Source organism: Schistocerca serialis, chromosome 3, assembly GCF_023864345.2.
Source record: "Schistocerca serialis cubense isolate TAMUIC-IGC-003099 chromosome 3, iqSchSeri2.2, whole genome shotgun sequence".
NCBI lineage: Eukaryota > Metazoa > Arthropoda > Insecta > Orthoptera > Acrididae > Schistocerca > Schistocerca serialis.
The window spans coordinates 1,028,184,809-1,028,200,145 of record NC_064640.1 but is presented as its reverse complement, the minus strand read 5'-3'; the positions used below and the strand labels follow the sequence as shown (position 1 = coordinate 1,028,200,145).

General features: G+C 47.8%; 1 protein-coding gene across 5 annotated transcripts in view; it reads left to right on the top strand.

Moving 5' to 3' along the window:
• The window catches only part of LOC126471489 (polyhomeotic-proximal chromatin protein), a 304,690-nt gene that overhangs the window by 235,274 nt on the left and 54,079 nt on the right, over window positions 1-15,337 (top strand). For all 5 annotated transcript variants that reach the window (XM_050099695.1, XM_050099696.1, XM_050099700.1 and 2 more), the window contains 2 exons: window positions 12,939-13,886; window positions 13,974-14,178. In XM_050099695.1, coding sequence (XP_049955652.1) covers window positions 12,990-13,886; window positions 13,974-14,178 — 1,102 coding nt within the window. In that variant the 5' untranslated portion in view covers window positions 12,939-12,989. The remainder of the gene's footprint in view (window positions 1-12,938; window positions 13,887-13,973; window positions 14,179-15,337) is intronic.

Sequence of the window (15,337 nt, the reverse complement as noted above, 5' to 3'; positions counted from 1 at the left end):
ATAAGATAAACGCTGATTACCTGATAAATATCGCCGCAAGAATGTTTACTATATGTTGCTACTCCCAAAAGAGGTGCTCCCTACGCCGTCGTTATGAGAAAGAGAAAGATCCTAAACCGGAACACGAAGAAATATAGCCAGAGAGTTTTCGTCTTTGCATTTGCAGGAAAAAATCAATTTCTTTGACAGTCTGTAAAACTTTCGATGTATCGCGACAGTAAAATTGCACACACAGTCCCATACTGAGAGCATAACTACTACAGTTGTTCCAAATGAAATACGAAATTGACACTAGCATCCAGGAAGCAATATACATCCCTTTCGATGCCGCTTTGGACCAGAACTATTGATAAATTTTTTGTTGCATGCAATCGACGTTCAACTTAAGCATGCTGATATTTTTATTTCAGAATTCCGTTATTGTATCTCCTCCGCCCTGCAAGAGCAGAAACACACGATCGCCTTGTTATTTACTAATTTTTAACGTCTTATTCTGGTGATAATGGTGCGAAACTAGTTTTGTTTACTTTCATAGTCCCTCCTCTTAAAGTCTCCTTTATTACACTTCCGTAATAGCGCCCGCATGTTCGCACTGTTGTTGAAAGGTGTGACGCTTTAGTGTCGATTTCTGCAAGTTTTCATAACAAAGATTTAAAACTGGATGGCTACCAAGAACTTTTCCAACTCTCCTGTGAACGCCTTAGTTTCCCCTCACAAATTTAAACCACTCAGTTCATTTTTTGAGTAACCTGATGTCGATAGAGGAATACCATTTAAATGACTGAAAAATTCCTTACCAGTCGAGCATGGGAAATAGAAGTCTTGTCTCCTGCATTGTTATAAACCTGTGAACTGACGGGACAGCTATGTGTACGGACCATCTCAAGGTGCTTGATGCTTCCTACCGTGAAAACATCAAGTCTCTTAACGGGCGCTGTCCGATGGAAGGTGGTCTGAATGTGTGTGCAAAGCCTGGTAAAACGCCACTCCGAACCAATGGCGAGTTAAGCCCTGAGAATACCACAACTGCCATCCAGTGGCATAATGAGTCACGGGTGGAATAAGCTGTCTACTCTCTAGTTACGAGGCGCAAAGTGTTAGTAGGGTGAATGAGCACAACAAACCTTGTGCACAAAACTAAATTTTTTCAGTCTTCTTGCTGTTCTCCAGGAATCCCATTTTATTGATGCTCACTCACCGCCCCTTTGAGGGTTCCTTGCTTTCTGTCGTAACTAGGTCGACCCTTTGATGGCTTCCGGTGGCGTTTGCACGTTGTTCCGTATGGACGTTGTTAGAATGTGGATCGCCCTTTGTACCACATTGGCAACAGTTGCAGTCCAGGTCCACTTGGACTCTACAGTCACGGTTTGCAGACACACTCTCCCTCCTTACAGGCCACCTACACCCGGTGCCCTAAATGCCCTGCTTCAGCAACTCTCCCCCCAACCCCCACATTCCTTCCTCCCTAGGGATTTTATAGCCAGTCACCCTTTGTGGGGCAGTGCTTCTTCTAGTCGGGGGCTTCTCCTTGACAAATTTCTTGCCGACCACGACCTGTGCCTTCTTAATGATGGTTCCCCCACTCAGTTTAGTGCCGCATATGGCACTACCTCTGCCGTTGATCTTTCGTTCACGTACCCTCCCCTCCCCTCCCCTCCCCTTCTTCCTTCTATGCACCGGTCGCCGCACAATATCTGCGGTAGTGACCACTTCCCGTTGATTCTCTCGTTTCCTCCCGCTTCCCGATGACCAGCTTACCCCACTGTACTTTCCATCATGCTGAGTGACCTCTATACAGGGTGAGTCACTAACTACTGCCACCAAGAATAACTCCGAAAGTATGATAGGAGCTGAAAAGTTTGTGGGACAAATGCTGCATGGGACAACGGGAGCCATAATATGACGTTCGTTTTTTGTTGCTAGGTGGGGTCGCCCCAGAGATATGAAGGTCAACTTTGTTTTTGTAAATGGAATGCTACAGTTTGGTACTTATTTTCTGATAGCGGCTGTGGAGACGAATCCAGTGACGCGTAATAGTAAGATCTTTGAAAGTCAACGAAGGTCCCAAAGGTTGCATGAACGTCCATTTACAGAAGGTGTTTGGAGATTGAGTGGTATTCCTTATATCGGCACGTATCAAAGCACATGCTCTGACAATTCTCTCTCGCATCTTCAGGTGTAGTTGGAACGTCTTAATAAACAATGTCTTTTACGAATCCCCACAACAAAAAATCCAGAGGCTTCAAGTCTAGCGAACGAGCCTGCCACGGCACATCTCCGCGTCCAGTACAACGATTTGGGAATTGTCTCTGCAACTCATTTCTAGCCATCAGCGAAAAATGTGCTGGACTCCCATCGTGTTGATACCAAAATCTGTTCTTAAAGGCATTTCTTCCAATAACAGACCTAATATTTCTTGCAGGAATGTGGTGTACTTCCTACCAAGAAGATTTCCATTGATGAAATAGGGCCTATAATTGTCCTCCAGAATCCCACACCATACATTCATCGACCAGTGTTTTTGGTGTGCAACTTGCCGCAGCCAGCATGGGTTTTCAGTTGCCCAATAATGCATGTTAAGCAAATTAACATTTCTGTGGTTCGTGAATGTAACCTCGTCAGTAAATAAAACCAAATTAATAAATGTCATCCCTCTGAATTTGAAGTTGAGCCCATCGGCAGAATTCAATGCGACGCATACAATCCGTATCCGCTACTTCTTGGTGGAGGCTGATATGGTAAGGATGATATTTACGGCGATGCAGAACACGAACAACACTGGCTCATGCCAGATTCCCTTGCGATTTGACGCGAACTATCACAAGGATCTCGAATCACAGTGGCAAGAGAACCAATTTATTTCCTTGTTAGTAACTTACCTCCGCCGGATATGTTTACGATGCGTTACAGATCAATTGTTCTCAATTTATCATACACATATTTAAATGTACGATGTGTAGGGTGATTAAGTTGAGAATATCTTTCAGTGTATAAGTCTCTAGCTCTCACTGAATTTCGTTGGCATTCTCCGTAAATGAGAAGCATATCGACTTGTTCTTCGAAGGAATACATCCTTCACATTCGCTTCATTCGACATTAGTCTTACCATTCCTATTAGTGTTGTATTGCGAAACCGTCGAATGGTGATTACAAGTCAATGGCACGTTAGATGGATACGCAATATTCGGCGAAAATTTATTATTTTCGCGATATACGATAGAGAATGTCAGAGCATGTGCTTCGATAAGTGCCGATGTGATAAGGAATACCACTCAATCCATGACAAGAAGATTGCGGTACTGCATTGATACCAATGGTCATCACTACGAACACCTTTTGTAAATGGACGTTCATGCCACCTTTGTGACCTTCGTTGACCTTCAAAGGCCTTACTGTTACATATCATTGGATTCGTCTCGATAGCCGCTATCAGAAAATAAGTGCCAAACAACAGCAACCCTTCAAAAAAAAAAAAAAACAAATTTGACCTTCATATCTCCGAGGCGACCCTATCTAGCAACAAAAAACGAACGTAATATTATGGCCCCCGATGTCCCATGCAACATTTGTCCCACAAACTTTTCAACTCCTATCATACATTCGGAGTCATTCTATGTGGCAACAGTTCGCGACTCACCATGTATACCTCCCAGATCGCGTTTCCACCTTCTTTGTCAGGATGTATTATTACCTTTAAACATCTCCGCGCCAAAGCCCGTTTCTTAATAAAACAGGACAAGTAGGTGTGTCGGGAACACTGTCTCCTCCCCAGGTTCTTCTGTCCCTTCATCACGGGTGTGGGCTACACTCCCCACCCTCCATGGTTGTCAGTGGCACCCTTCTATTCCAGGCGTTGCCCTCCCAGGTGGCGTTTGTATGGATCCATCAGTTCTCGAGAAACACCTTGTGACCCATTGTTCGATGGCATCGGCGTCATCCTGCTATCCAGCCGCCTTCCTTATTCAGAAATAGTAGGCCGAAGCTTCCCACTTACGTTCCACCCCTTGTCAGGTGGAATCCTACAATGAACCTTTTACTGAATGTGGACTTCCTCTGGCCCTTTCTTCTTCCCACGGGTCAACCCTGGCCCTGATTCCATCCATAACCAATTTCTTCAAAACCTCAATCGTCTATGACGACCCCCTGTGGGTCCAGGGGTTAGAATAGGCCCTAGGTATTCCTGCCTGTCGTAAGAGACGACTAAAAGGAGTCTCACACGTTTCGTCCTTTCTGTGATGGTCCCCTGTAGGGTTTGGCCTCCAGTTTTCAAAACTTTCCCGAAGAGCGAGGCAATTGGGGAAGGCGGCCTACATGGTGCATCATGCCCATCGTGCATGGAGATCTTTAGCCCAATTTCTCGTCGTCGCATTTCAGAACCGCTAATTCTCCATCCCTTGGGCGAAGACACCTTCCTGGGTGCGCTTTCCACCATGCACTACGCAGTGTCACTATCTGCGTTGACGATAACCGTGGGCTTCTTTGCACCTGATATCCAACATGGTAGCCAGTACATTGTGGTGGGGCCGCTATGTACCCTGTTGCTTGTAGCCCCCTGACCACACAGGGATTGCTCTGCTTATGCCTGCGCCGTTAACTCCCCACGTATGCCAAGGAGTAGATGCCCATCCTCCTGGGGCATTGGAACTCCCGGCAATGGCCACCTTGCCAGGTGGCCTTTGCTGTGGCTGGGTGACGCCCGTTGGGAGGGACCCTGGTCAGAGTGTCTGGCATTGGAGCAGATGACATGTGATGCAGAGTAGCCCATCATCTCTTGCTGGTGGTGAACCACCAGCAGTCTCTAAGCGTTCACAAGCTCAATTCAACGCACAGAAGTACAACCCTAAATCGTTCCCCTCAATGGCCACACCATGGGAGGAATGTTAGGCTAAGGATGGGAGCGGATCTTATTCACCCCAGTACCTCGTATGTTCGAGAGCTGATGGGAAATCTTTCATAATGGTGAAGCCTCAGTATTTTGTGGAGCATTTAGAGGACAAATTTGTGGTGGTGGAAGGATTGTCCAAAATGACATCTGGGTCAGTCTTGATCAAAACAGCATCTTCTGCCCAGTCACGGACATTACTTACCTTTGACAAGCTGGTGGATGTTTCTGTAACCATCACGCCCCATAAGAGGCGCTCAGGGTATCATTTACAGGGACCTTCTTTTGCAGTCTGACGATAGGCTGCACGCCAATTTAGAGCAGCGAGGTGTACATTTCGTCCGGCGAGTGCACTGGGGTCCGAGGGATAATCTGGTTGACAGCTGTGCATTGATCTTGGCCTTTGAGGGTGATACATTGCCTGAGAAGGTCAAGGTAATGGTCTACTGTTGTGATGTAAAACCCTATATCCCTCCCCCAATGGGGTGCTTTAAGTGCTGGAAGTTCCACCATATGTCTTCCCGCTGTACTTCCAGCGTCACATGTCAAGATTGCAGATGCTCATCACATCCCAATACTCCATGTGCCCCACCTCCCATCTGTGTCAGCTGTGGAGAGCAACATTCGCCTCGATCGCCAGACTCAAGGATTCTCCAGAAAGGAAGGAAAATCATGGAGTACAAGACTGTGGGCAGACAGTGAGGCTAAAAGAAAATTTGAATGCCTGCATCCCGTATGTATGACATCGTCTTATGCCGCCACAACAATTCTGGCACCATCAGCCCCGCAAACCCCCTTCACCTTTCTACACCTGCCTCCTTGATGGTGGGGACATCCCTCCCTGTCGTTCCTGCACCACCTACTTCGGGAGCAACAGCCCCCCCCCCCCCCCCCAACCATCGGGGACGCCCGTCCCCACTTCTAAGCCAGAGAAGCGTAAGTCTTCTTCAGCTTCTCTAGCTAGGAAGGGGTCCCTTGGGTCACTCCCTTCCCAGGTTTCTGCCAGTGGTTGAAGAGCTCAAAAGCAGCTGGTTGTAGTGCTTCACGCTCATCCTCAGTCCTGGAGACTGACCTCTCAACCAGGGAAACCCAAGGATCAGCTAGAGAAATCCAAAAAGAAGACCCCCTAAGAACAAGGAAATTGCGGTGGCACACACAACACCACTACCTGCAAGCTCTGCATCTGAGAATGGGATGGAGGTTCTGGCATCCGCTGAGTACCTAGATCTCGCCAGACCCTCGGCCACAATGGATATAGATTGCTCAGGCAATAAGTCGGTGGCAGCAGGTGACTCTGAGGCGTAAATTGCCTCATTGAATGTTCCATGACTTCCCAGTCTCACGATGTCATCCTCCAGTGGAATTGCGGCGGTTTTTTCTTCCACGTGTCTGAGCTACAGCAACTGTTAAGCTTAAACACCTGCTGTATGCATTGCCTTCCAGGAAACCTGGTTCTCGTCAATGCGGACCCCTGCCCTCCGCGGCTATAAGGGATATTACAGGAACCGTAGCGACTATAATCGAGTGTCAGTTGGAGTCTGCATTTATGTCCTAAACTCAGTCTGTAGTGAACGTGCACCCCCTTCAAACCCCTCCTTAATCCGCGGCTGTCAGAATACAGACGACATAGGAAATGACCGTCTGCAATGTATATCTTCTGGTGCAATGCCCCTGAATGTATTAGCTGCACTGATTGATCAACTCCCTAAATCTTTCCTACTTTTAGGAGATTTTAACGCCAATAACCCTTTGTGGGGTGGCACTGTGTTTACAGGCCGAGCAGAGATGTAGAATCTTTACTGTCTCAGTGCGACCTCTGCATCTTAAATACTGGGGCCGCCACACATTTCAGTGTGGCTCATGTTAGTTAATCGGTCATTGATTTATCAATTTGCAGCCCAGGACTTCTCCCGCCTATCCACTGGAGAGCACATGACGACCTGTGTGGTAGTGACCACTTCCCAATCTCCCTGTCACTGCCCCAGAGTCAGGCCCACGGACGTCTACCCAGATGGGCTTTAAACAAGGCGGACTGGGGAACTTTCTCCTCTGCTGTCACCGTTGAATCTCCCTCACACGGAAACATCGATGTGATGGTTGAGCACGTGACAATTGTTTCTGCGGCAGAAAACGCGATCCCTCGCTCTTTAGGGTGCCCAAGGTGTAAGGCAGTCCCTTGGTGGTCGCCGGAAGTCGCTGAAACAATTAAGGAGCGTCGGCGAGCTCTAAAACGACATAAGCGGCGCCCTTCCCTGGAGCATCTCATAACCTTTAAACGGCTTCGTGCCCGCGTTCGCCGACTTACCAAACGACGGAAGCAGGAGTGTTGGGAGGGATACGTCTCGACCATTGGGTTCCATACGTCACCTTCCCAAGTCTGGGAAAAGATCAAACGTCTTTTCGGGTATCAGACCCCAACAGGTGTTGCTGGTGTTACCATAAATGGCGTGTTATCTACCGACGCAAACGCGATTGCCGAGCACTTTGTTTGAGCCTCTGCGTCTGAGAATCTCTCTCCCCGCCCTGCCCTTCGCGCTATCAAACGGCTAAACGGCTACTGGAAGGGAACGTCCTCTCATTCACTACACGCCACAGTGAATCCTGTAACGTTCCATGTACAGAGTGGGACTCAGTGCGCTTGCACATTGCTCCGACATAGCTCCTGACCCTGATCGGATCCACAGCAAGATGATTAAACATCTGTTATCTGACAACAAGCGACGTCTCCTCGTCATCTTCAACCGGGTCTGGTGCGATGACGTCTTTCCATCGCAATGGGGGGAGAGCACCGTCATTCCGGTGCTCAAATCCGGTAAAAACACGCTTGATATAGATAGCTATCGGCCCATCAGCCTCATAAACGTTCTTTGTAAGCTGCCGGAACGTATGGTATGTCTGTGGTTGGGTTGGATACTGGAGTCACGTGGCCTACTGGCTCCATGTCAGGGTGGCTTCCGCCAGGGTCGCTCTACCACTTATAATTTTGTGTCCCTCGAGTCTGCCATCCAAACAGCCTTTTCTAGACTGCAACACCTGGTTGCTGTCTTTTTTGACTTACGTAAAGCATACGACACGACCTGGCGACATCATATCCTTTTCACATTGTATGAGTGGGTTCTCCGGGGCCCACTCCCGATTTTTATCCAAAACTTCCTGTCGCTCCGTACTTTCACTGTCCAAGTCAGTGCCTCCCATAGTTCCATCCATATCCAGGAGAATGGAGTCCCGCAGAGCTATGTATTGAGTCTCTGTTTTTAGTGGCCATTAACGGTCTAGCAGCAGCTGTTGGGCCCTCCGTCTCGCCTTCTCTGTATGCAGACGACTTCCGCATTTCGTACTGCTGCTCCAGTATTGGTGTTGCTGAGTGTCATCTACAGGGAGCCATCCACAAGGCGCAGTCATGGGCTGTAGCTTACGGCTTCCAGTTTTCAGCCGCAAAGTTGTGTCATGCACTTCTGTCGGCGTCGTTCCGTTCATCCGGATCCCGCACTTTACCTTAATGATGATCCACTCACTGTAGTGGAGACATATCAATTCCTAGTACTGGTTTTCGACGCTCAATTGACTTGGCTCCCTCATTTCCGTCAGCTTAAGCAGAAGTGGTGGCAGCACCTCAATGCCCTCCGTTGCCTGTGCAACACCAATAATTGGGGTGCAGATCGCTTTACACTGCTGCGGCTCTACAGAGCCCTTGTTCAATCTTGAACTGACTATGGGAGTGTGGTTTTTGGTTCGGCAGCTCCCTCAGCGTTGCATTTACTCGACCCTGTGCACCAATGCGGGGTTCGACTAGCGACAGGAGCTTTTAGGACGAGTCCGGTGACCAGCGTACTGGTGGAGGCTCGGGTCCCTCTATTGCTGTTCAGACATACACAGTTACTCTGAGCATCCGAATTACCGTCTTCTTTTCCCGCCCGCGGCAGTCCATCTCCCGCATAGGCGGCCCACGTCGTGGCTAACGATTGCGATTCACGTGCAGTCCCTTCTCTCCGGACTGGAGTCTTTCCCTTTACCACCTCTACTTGCGGCCCGTTCACGTACGCCTCCATGGTGTACGTCTCGGCCGTAGCTTCGTCTAGACCTTGCACGTGGCGCTAAGGACTCCGTTAACCCTGCGGCTCTCCGCTGTTACTTCCTATCGATTCTTGACGTGTTCCGGGCTCTGAAGTGGTTTACACCGACTGCCCGATGGCTGATGGTCGTGTTGGCTTTGCCTATGTTCATGGCGGCCATATTGAACAGCCCTCCTTACTCAATGGCTGCAATGTATTCATGCATAGCTGGCGGCCATTTCTCGTGCACTTCAGTGACACCGTTCATACCGTGTGGAGTCTTTCCTTATATGTACTGACTCCTTGAGCAGCCTGAAAACTATCGACCAGTGCTACCCTCTTCGTCCTTTGGTAGCGTCCATCCAGGAGTCCATCTAAGTTCTGGAACTGTCCAGCCATTCAGTGGTGTTCGACTGGATACCTGGTAACGCCGGAATCTCAGGAAATGAACTTGCTAACAGGCTTGCCAAACAGGCTACACGGAAACCACTTCTGAAGATCGGCATCCCCGCAACTGACCTGCGTTCGTTATTAATCGACAAGGTTTTTCAAGCTTTGGGAGATGGAATGGCAAAATCTCAGCACCTCACAACAAACTGCGAGCCATTAAGGGGACCAGGAATTGGGGAGGTCCGTGATGAGGGTCTCTCGCAGGACTCTGGTTCTCGGCCGACTCCGCATTTGCCATGCCTGGGCGACCCACGGCTACCTCCCTACGCCGTGAAGACCCACCTCAGTGCCGGTGCGGCGCCCGGTTGGCAGTGGCCCATATTCTCCTGCTCTGTCCTCCTCTGTCTGCCCTGCGACTTCATCTTCATTTGCCGGACTCGTTATCATTGATTTTAGCAGACAACACCGCATCGGCTGATTTGGTTTTACGTTTCATCCATGAGGGTGGGTTTTATCATTCAATCTGAGTTTTAGCGCATGTCCTTTGTCCCTCCACCGTAGTGCTTTGAGGGTGGAGGTTTTAATGTGTTGCAGGGTGGCTGGCTTTTCCTTTTTATTTTCGTGGTCTGCTAGCCACTGTAATTTGCTTCCTTGTTTTACTCTCTTCGGTTTTTTGCATATATCTGTTGTTTTCTTGTCCTCTTTTGTTCCTTTCAGTGGTCGTTGCCTTTCCTTCATTCTAGTGGTCTTTCTTTCCGTTTTGTGTTATATGTCTCATCTGTTTTATTCTCACATTGGTGGCATTGTTTTATTATGAACAAGGGACCTATGACCACGTAGTTTGGTCCCTCACCCCTCTTTTAAACCAGCCAACCTCTATGACGACAGTATCTCCTCCAGGTCTTTAACCGTATTCCGCTCAAAGGCATTCCCCCCGCCACCTCGCCCCACGCCCCACAGTGGGGGGAGAGTATTGTGGCCCCTGTTCTTAAGCCTGGCAAGGATCTGCCCTCCCTTGTTAGTGGCCCACCAATCTGACTATTGTTCCCTGTAAGTTACTTGAATGGATTATGGCTTGTCGGCTGAGCTGGATCCTCGAATCTTTGGACCTTTTATCGCCTTACCAGTGCGGCGTTTGGGAGGGACAGTCTGCAGTCAGTTATCTGCTTCGATTGGAAACTGCAGTTTGGCGGGCCTTCTCCCAGGGCCATCATGTTGTGCCACTTTTTATCTATGTAAGGCGTACGACACAGCTTGGTGCTATCGCATTCTACTTACGCTGCAGGAGTGGGGTCTTTGGGGCCCCATCCATATTTTTGTTCGCCAGTTCCTGTCCCACCAGTCGTTCAGAGTTCGGGTTCTCACGATTCTCAGCTCTCTGCAGACCCAGGAGAATGTCGTACCACAGTGTTCTGTATAACATGTCCTTCATTTTCTCATCACTATTAATTGGCTAGTGATCTCCAAAGGACCGTTGGTCACCTCTGCTCTGTATATGGATGATTTCTGTATTTGTCCTAGCTTCCACTTGGTGGCTTCTGCAGAATGACAGCGCTAGGGAGTCATCCAGCACACTTCCACATGGACACTCCCACATTGTTTTCAATTTCCTTCCTGTAAGTCGAGGGTAGTGCATTTCTGTCCCGTACTACATTCTATCCTGATCTGCAGCTCTACCTCGACGCCCAACACCTGACTGTGGTCCCCCAGTTCTGTTTCTTGGGTCCTCCTCTTGACAACGAGCTTAACTGGTTGGCTCGTATCTGCCTTCTGAAGGTCGGCTCTTTGCGTAAACTCTGTGTCCTTCACTTCCTTGCCCACACCTCTTGGGACGTGGATTGTTCGACCCTTCTCTGCCTTTATCGGACATTGGTTCTGTCTCGGTTGGACTATAGTTGTCAAGTTGATGAATCGGCTGGCCATTCCATGCTACTCCTCTTGGACCTGTTTCATCATCATAGTATCCGTTTAGCCACTGATGCATTTCACACCAGCTGTGTCGACAGTCTTATGGTTTGCTCTGGGATCCATCCCCTTTCGGTTCGGTAGTTCCAGCTCCTAATTTCCTATGCCATCACTGTCCACTCTTCCCCTGGTCACCCCATGAAGTTGTTTTCGCTGCTTCAGAATGTCACCCTTCTGCTGCCCTGGGATGGATTTACCGGTTGCGCTCCCCCCTCACTTTAAACACCGCGATTTGTATTCCACTCCTTGTTCTCCTCCCCTCGTTCTCTCCTGGCCACCGCCCTTGGTTAGTTCCTCAGCCACAGATTCAAATGGGTCAAATGGGTCTCTTTCCAGGTTCCAAAAGCCACCGTCATCCCAGTGGTGTTAGTTGAGTGTTCCGCCCACTCTTTGGGAGTTTCAGGGTGCCATTGTTTTTTATGTCGATGGCTCTAAATGCACTGATCATGTAGGGTATGCCTTCACATCGCCTGTTCGCACACAACACCATCTCTTGCCTGCCACGTGTGGGGTGATTACTGCGGAATTGATACCCATCCGTTGGGCTCTCTACTTTGTTAAACGGTCCTCGCTCACCTAAGTTCTGTTATGTACGAACTCAATGTTTTTCCTGCCACCCCTTTGTCTCTGCCATATACGACCTTGAATTTCCAGTTGGAATTTGAGTCCTTGGTTAGTGTTAACGTTGGTTATGGAGGCCTTGGCCATCCCTCTCATACCTGATGGATCTCCCTCCCCCCCCTCTTTTACCTTACGTTTTGTCTGGCCTTTTGTGCCATTCTGTTTCCGCTTTTTTTGGTCCTCTTTCCCTGAGGTTGTCCCCGTTGTAATTCTTCTTTTCAATTCTAAGGGTTTCACGATTTTGTAGTTTGTCATATATACTAATCCTATTTTACAGCAGGTTTTCTCTTCTGTAATGTCGAAATAAAACAATTCTTTCAACATCTTTTTCGCGGTTAGTTTCCCAGGAACGGAAATGTGTGTAATCTCCCCCCCTCCTTCCCCCCCCCCCCCGCCCCCCCCCCTCCGTAATGACTCTCGTGTGGTTTGGGACAGCTCAAAGCTTCAAAGCAATTCCTGTATTACTCTAACTGGTTATTACGTCATCGCTGCCTTAATTTATTTCTGATAACGTTTCAGAATGTTAAACCAACATGACCGGGTCGTCATTCGTATTTATGGAGTTTTTACTAAGGAGAGTGAACAACCGCACCCAGATATTACTACGCCGGGACCTTCTGTTTGATACCTTAGGGGACGTAGCTACAGTCAGCCATCACATAGATTGCAGAAAAATAACTACGGGTAGATCGTGAGCTATAGGGAATGCAGGTAGGCCGTGACTTAGTGAACAGGTAGTTCCTACGAATGCTACGTGCAAATTGTAGATTTTTCTTTGGTCTCAAATTTCACTGGGCGCAGTTTTCATGTGTCCTGTCACTGCGCTCGAGAATGAAACCGGAAGAAAAATGGTATTTTGCACCACGCTCAATCACCGGAACAATATACATTTGTACTTGCGGCAGCCTCCTCCCTGCAACTTGGGTACGACAACCCATAGTTCCAGCTATGTAGTCTAAAGTGCCTTACTCCACTGCAGTAAGGATTCTTTTCATACAATCTGATTTGTTTTACTTTTTTGTTTTCAGGAAAAACTGTCCACTGGCGAGAAGAAATAAAGTTCTTCTCACTCGTCCGAAATGACCGAGATAAAAAACAAAGACAGAATTTTGGAAGCGATTGACCAACTCCGTCGTCGTAAAGCGAGACCTGATATTGACAGAATCTGTAATTTTGTGTTCAGAAGATTTGGAGTGGACTGTAAAGACACACTAGCCGATTTGCAGCGGCTAGTAGAGGCTGAAGTTGTCATAAAAGTAGAATACAAAGGAAACACGAGTTACAGAAATGCAGCAAAATGGTCAAAGTATGCAATGTACAAACACAGAGAACTGCGTAACAGCACGGGATCTACGGAGATTCACAACATTCTGAGTCGAGCATTCGCGTCCTTGCTGGTGGAGGACCCAGATTACCTGGACATCGGTGTGCCCAGGACAGAACTGGAAAGGTTTATGCTACAAGACGATCCTCTGACGGATTTGACGGAAATAGAACTGATTCTGACGAAGGAAACCAGCTCGGGATTTCTGGTCAAGCTGAAGAACGGGAATTACTCCCTCGCGGACCATCCCGTGCCACCGAGTACTAGCCCGAAGAGCACTTCCCCCGTGAACAATACCTCCATCACCGTCCAGGCCAAAGGCACACAGCAGAGCATTAGCGTGAATGCTGCCGAGAAGCCGCCAAAATTGAAAACGAGCAGCCCTCATAAGGAGAAGAAACCAAAGATAGAGGCACTGCCGCCTCCTGCGATCACAACCACTACAGTTACTACCTCGTCGCCAGTGGCCACTACGACCACCTCGACGGCAACTGCACCGACGACAGCAAGCATGGCGAAAACACCGACGAAAACTGCACCGAAAACGCCTCAAAAAGCAGCCGCTGCGAGTGCACAGGCGTCAGGCAGCGGCAAATCGGCAGAGCTCGGCGCCATCAATGTCGGCGGCTACAGAGTCGGAGTACGGAGAAAGGTGCGTTCAAGTGAGCATTTGGATTATAAGTGAATGGTTTTGATTTGCCTGCAACCATTTTAAGTAAATTTAGTCACTTTGTTTCAGACGGCGAAAAAGGTGTTCGATCCTTCGGACAATTACACGCCGACACGGAAACGTGGTCGTCCGGCTGGAAGTGGTAGTAGCAGCAAGAAGGAAGTGCAGCAGACAGGCGGCGTATGCTGTCTCTGCAACAGCAGCAGTAAAGACACCAGCACTCGCAAGGCTGCTACCGAGAAATTACTCCAGTGCAGGGACTGCTCAAACAGAGGTTAGTCGACGGATCATTTATTCACATACAGGGCTGTGTTGCATATGCTTCAGATTTTTCCTGATACCTGGGACCAGTAACTGGTTTCAAAAAGTCTATCCCATTTTACTACTGTGAAATATTACGGAAATTCTACCGAGACTGCTAAAAGAAAAAAAGCAATTCCCAGTGTGGTTCGAAATGTTGGACGATCAAGACGCTGCTGCTGTGGTAACCGCTTTATTTGTTGCAAGCAGAAGAAAAAAAGATAAAAAATTGGTTCAAGAAGTGTCAAAAATTCACTCACAAATACTTGAGAGGGGTTGAACGAGATAAATTATTACTAGAACTTTTTATACATTGGCAGTAACGTATCAAATGTTTCAACATCAAACGTTGTCCACTATAAATAATAATAATTAAAAAAACACTACAAAGAGAAGTAATTGCAGCAAGTCAGCGCTAATCTGCTACGATATCTTGCTACTGGCAATTCTTTCGAAGACGCCATGTTCCCAAGTGCAATTTCACATCTAACTATGGGGGCCAGTTATACTTCGCATTTATTTAAAATTAAACAATAGGGCCCATAAAATTGGAAATTATATGGACAAATGAGTTTCTTAATTTTCCGGATTTTTATCTTTTTTGACAGTTCATTATGCTTGGAATGATTCGTACAATTCGATGCACATTAACGTGAATTATCCTTCTTGTTTTGAACCAATCTTACTAAATAATCACAGTTGCGAACGCAGAAGAGAGATTGTTCTTAAAGGAAGTACGTGAGCAATTGGCAAAGATATTGTCAATATTGCGCGTAGACAGCGCAATATTTCTCAGCTAACACTATATTATTTTAAAGATTTTCATCTCATTAATATTACTGTAAAATCTCTCAACATAACTCGTACGTATTCAGTATTATTGCACACAAGGGAATGTTGAGCACTAACATACCCTGTCTAAGGCGCAAATTAGTATGCGCATTAGTGTGTACGAGAAATGTGCTAGTTGTTTAAAACGTGCGGCCGAAAACTTTATGAAATCATTCCGGTGAGTGGGAAATACACTCCCCCACAGCTCACCGCTCCAGCATTCGTCGTGCTACCACAACACGACCTCCGTTAGTGAGATCATATGAGGATGACGCTGTCGCCACAACTGCTATACTTCTGCT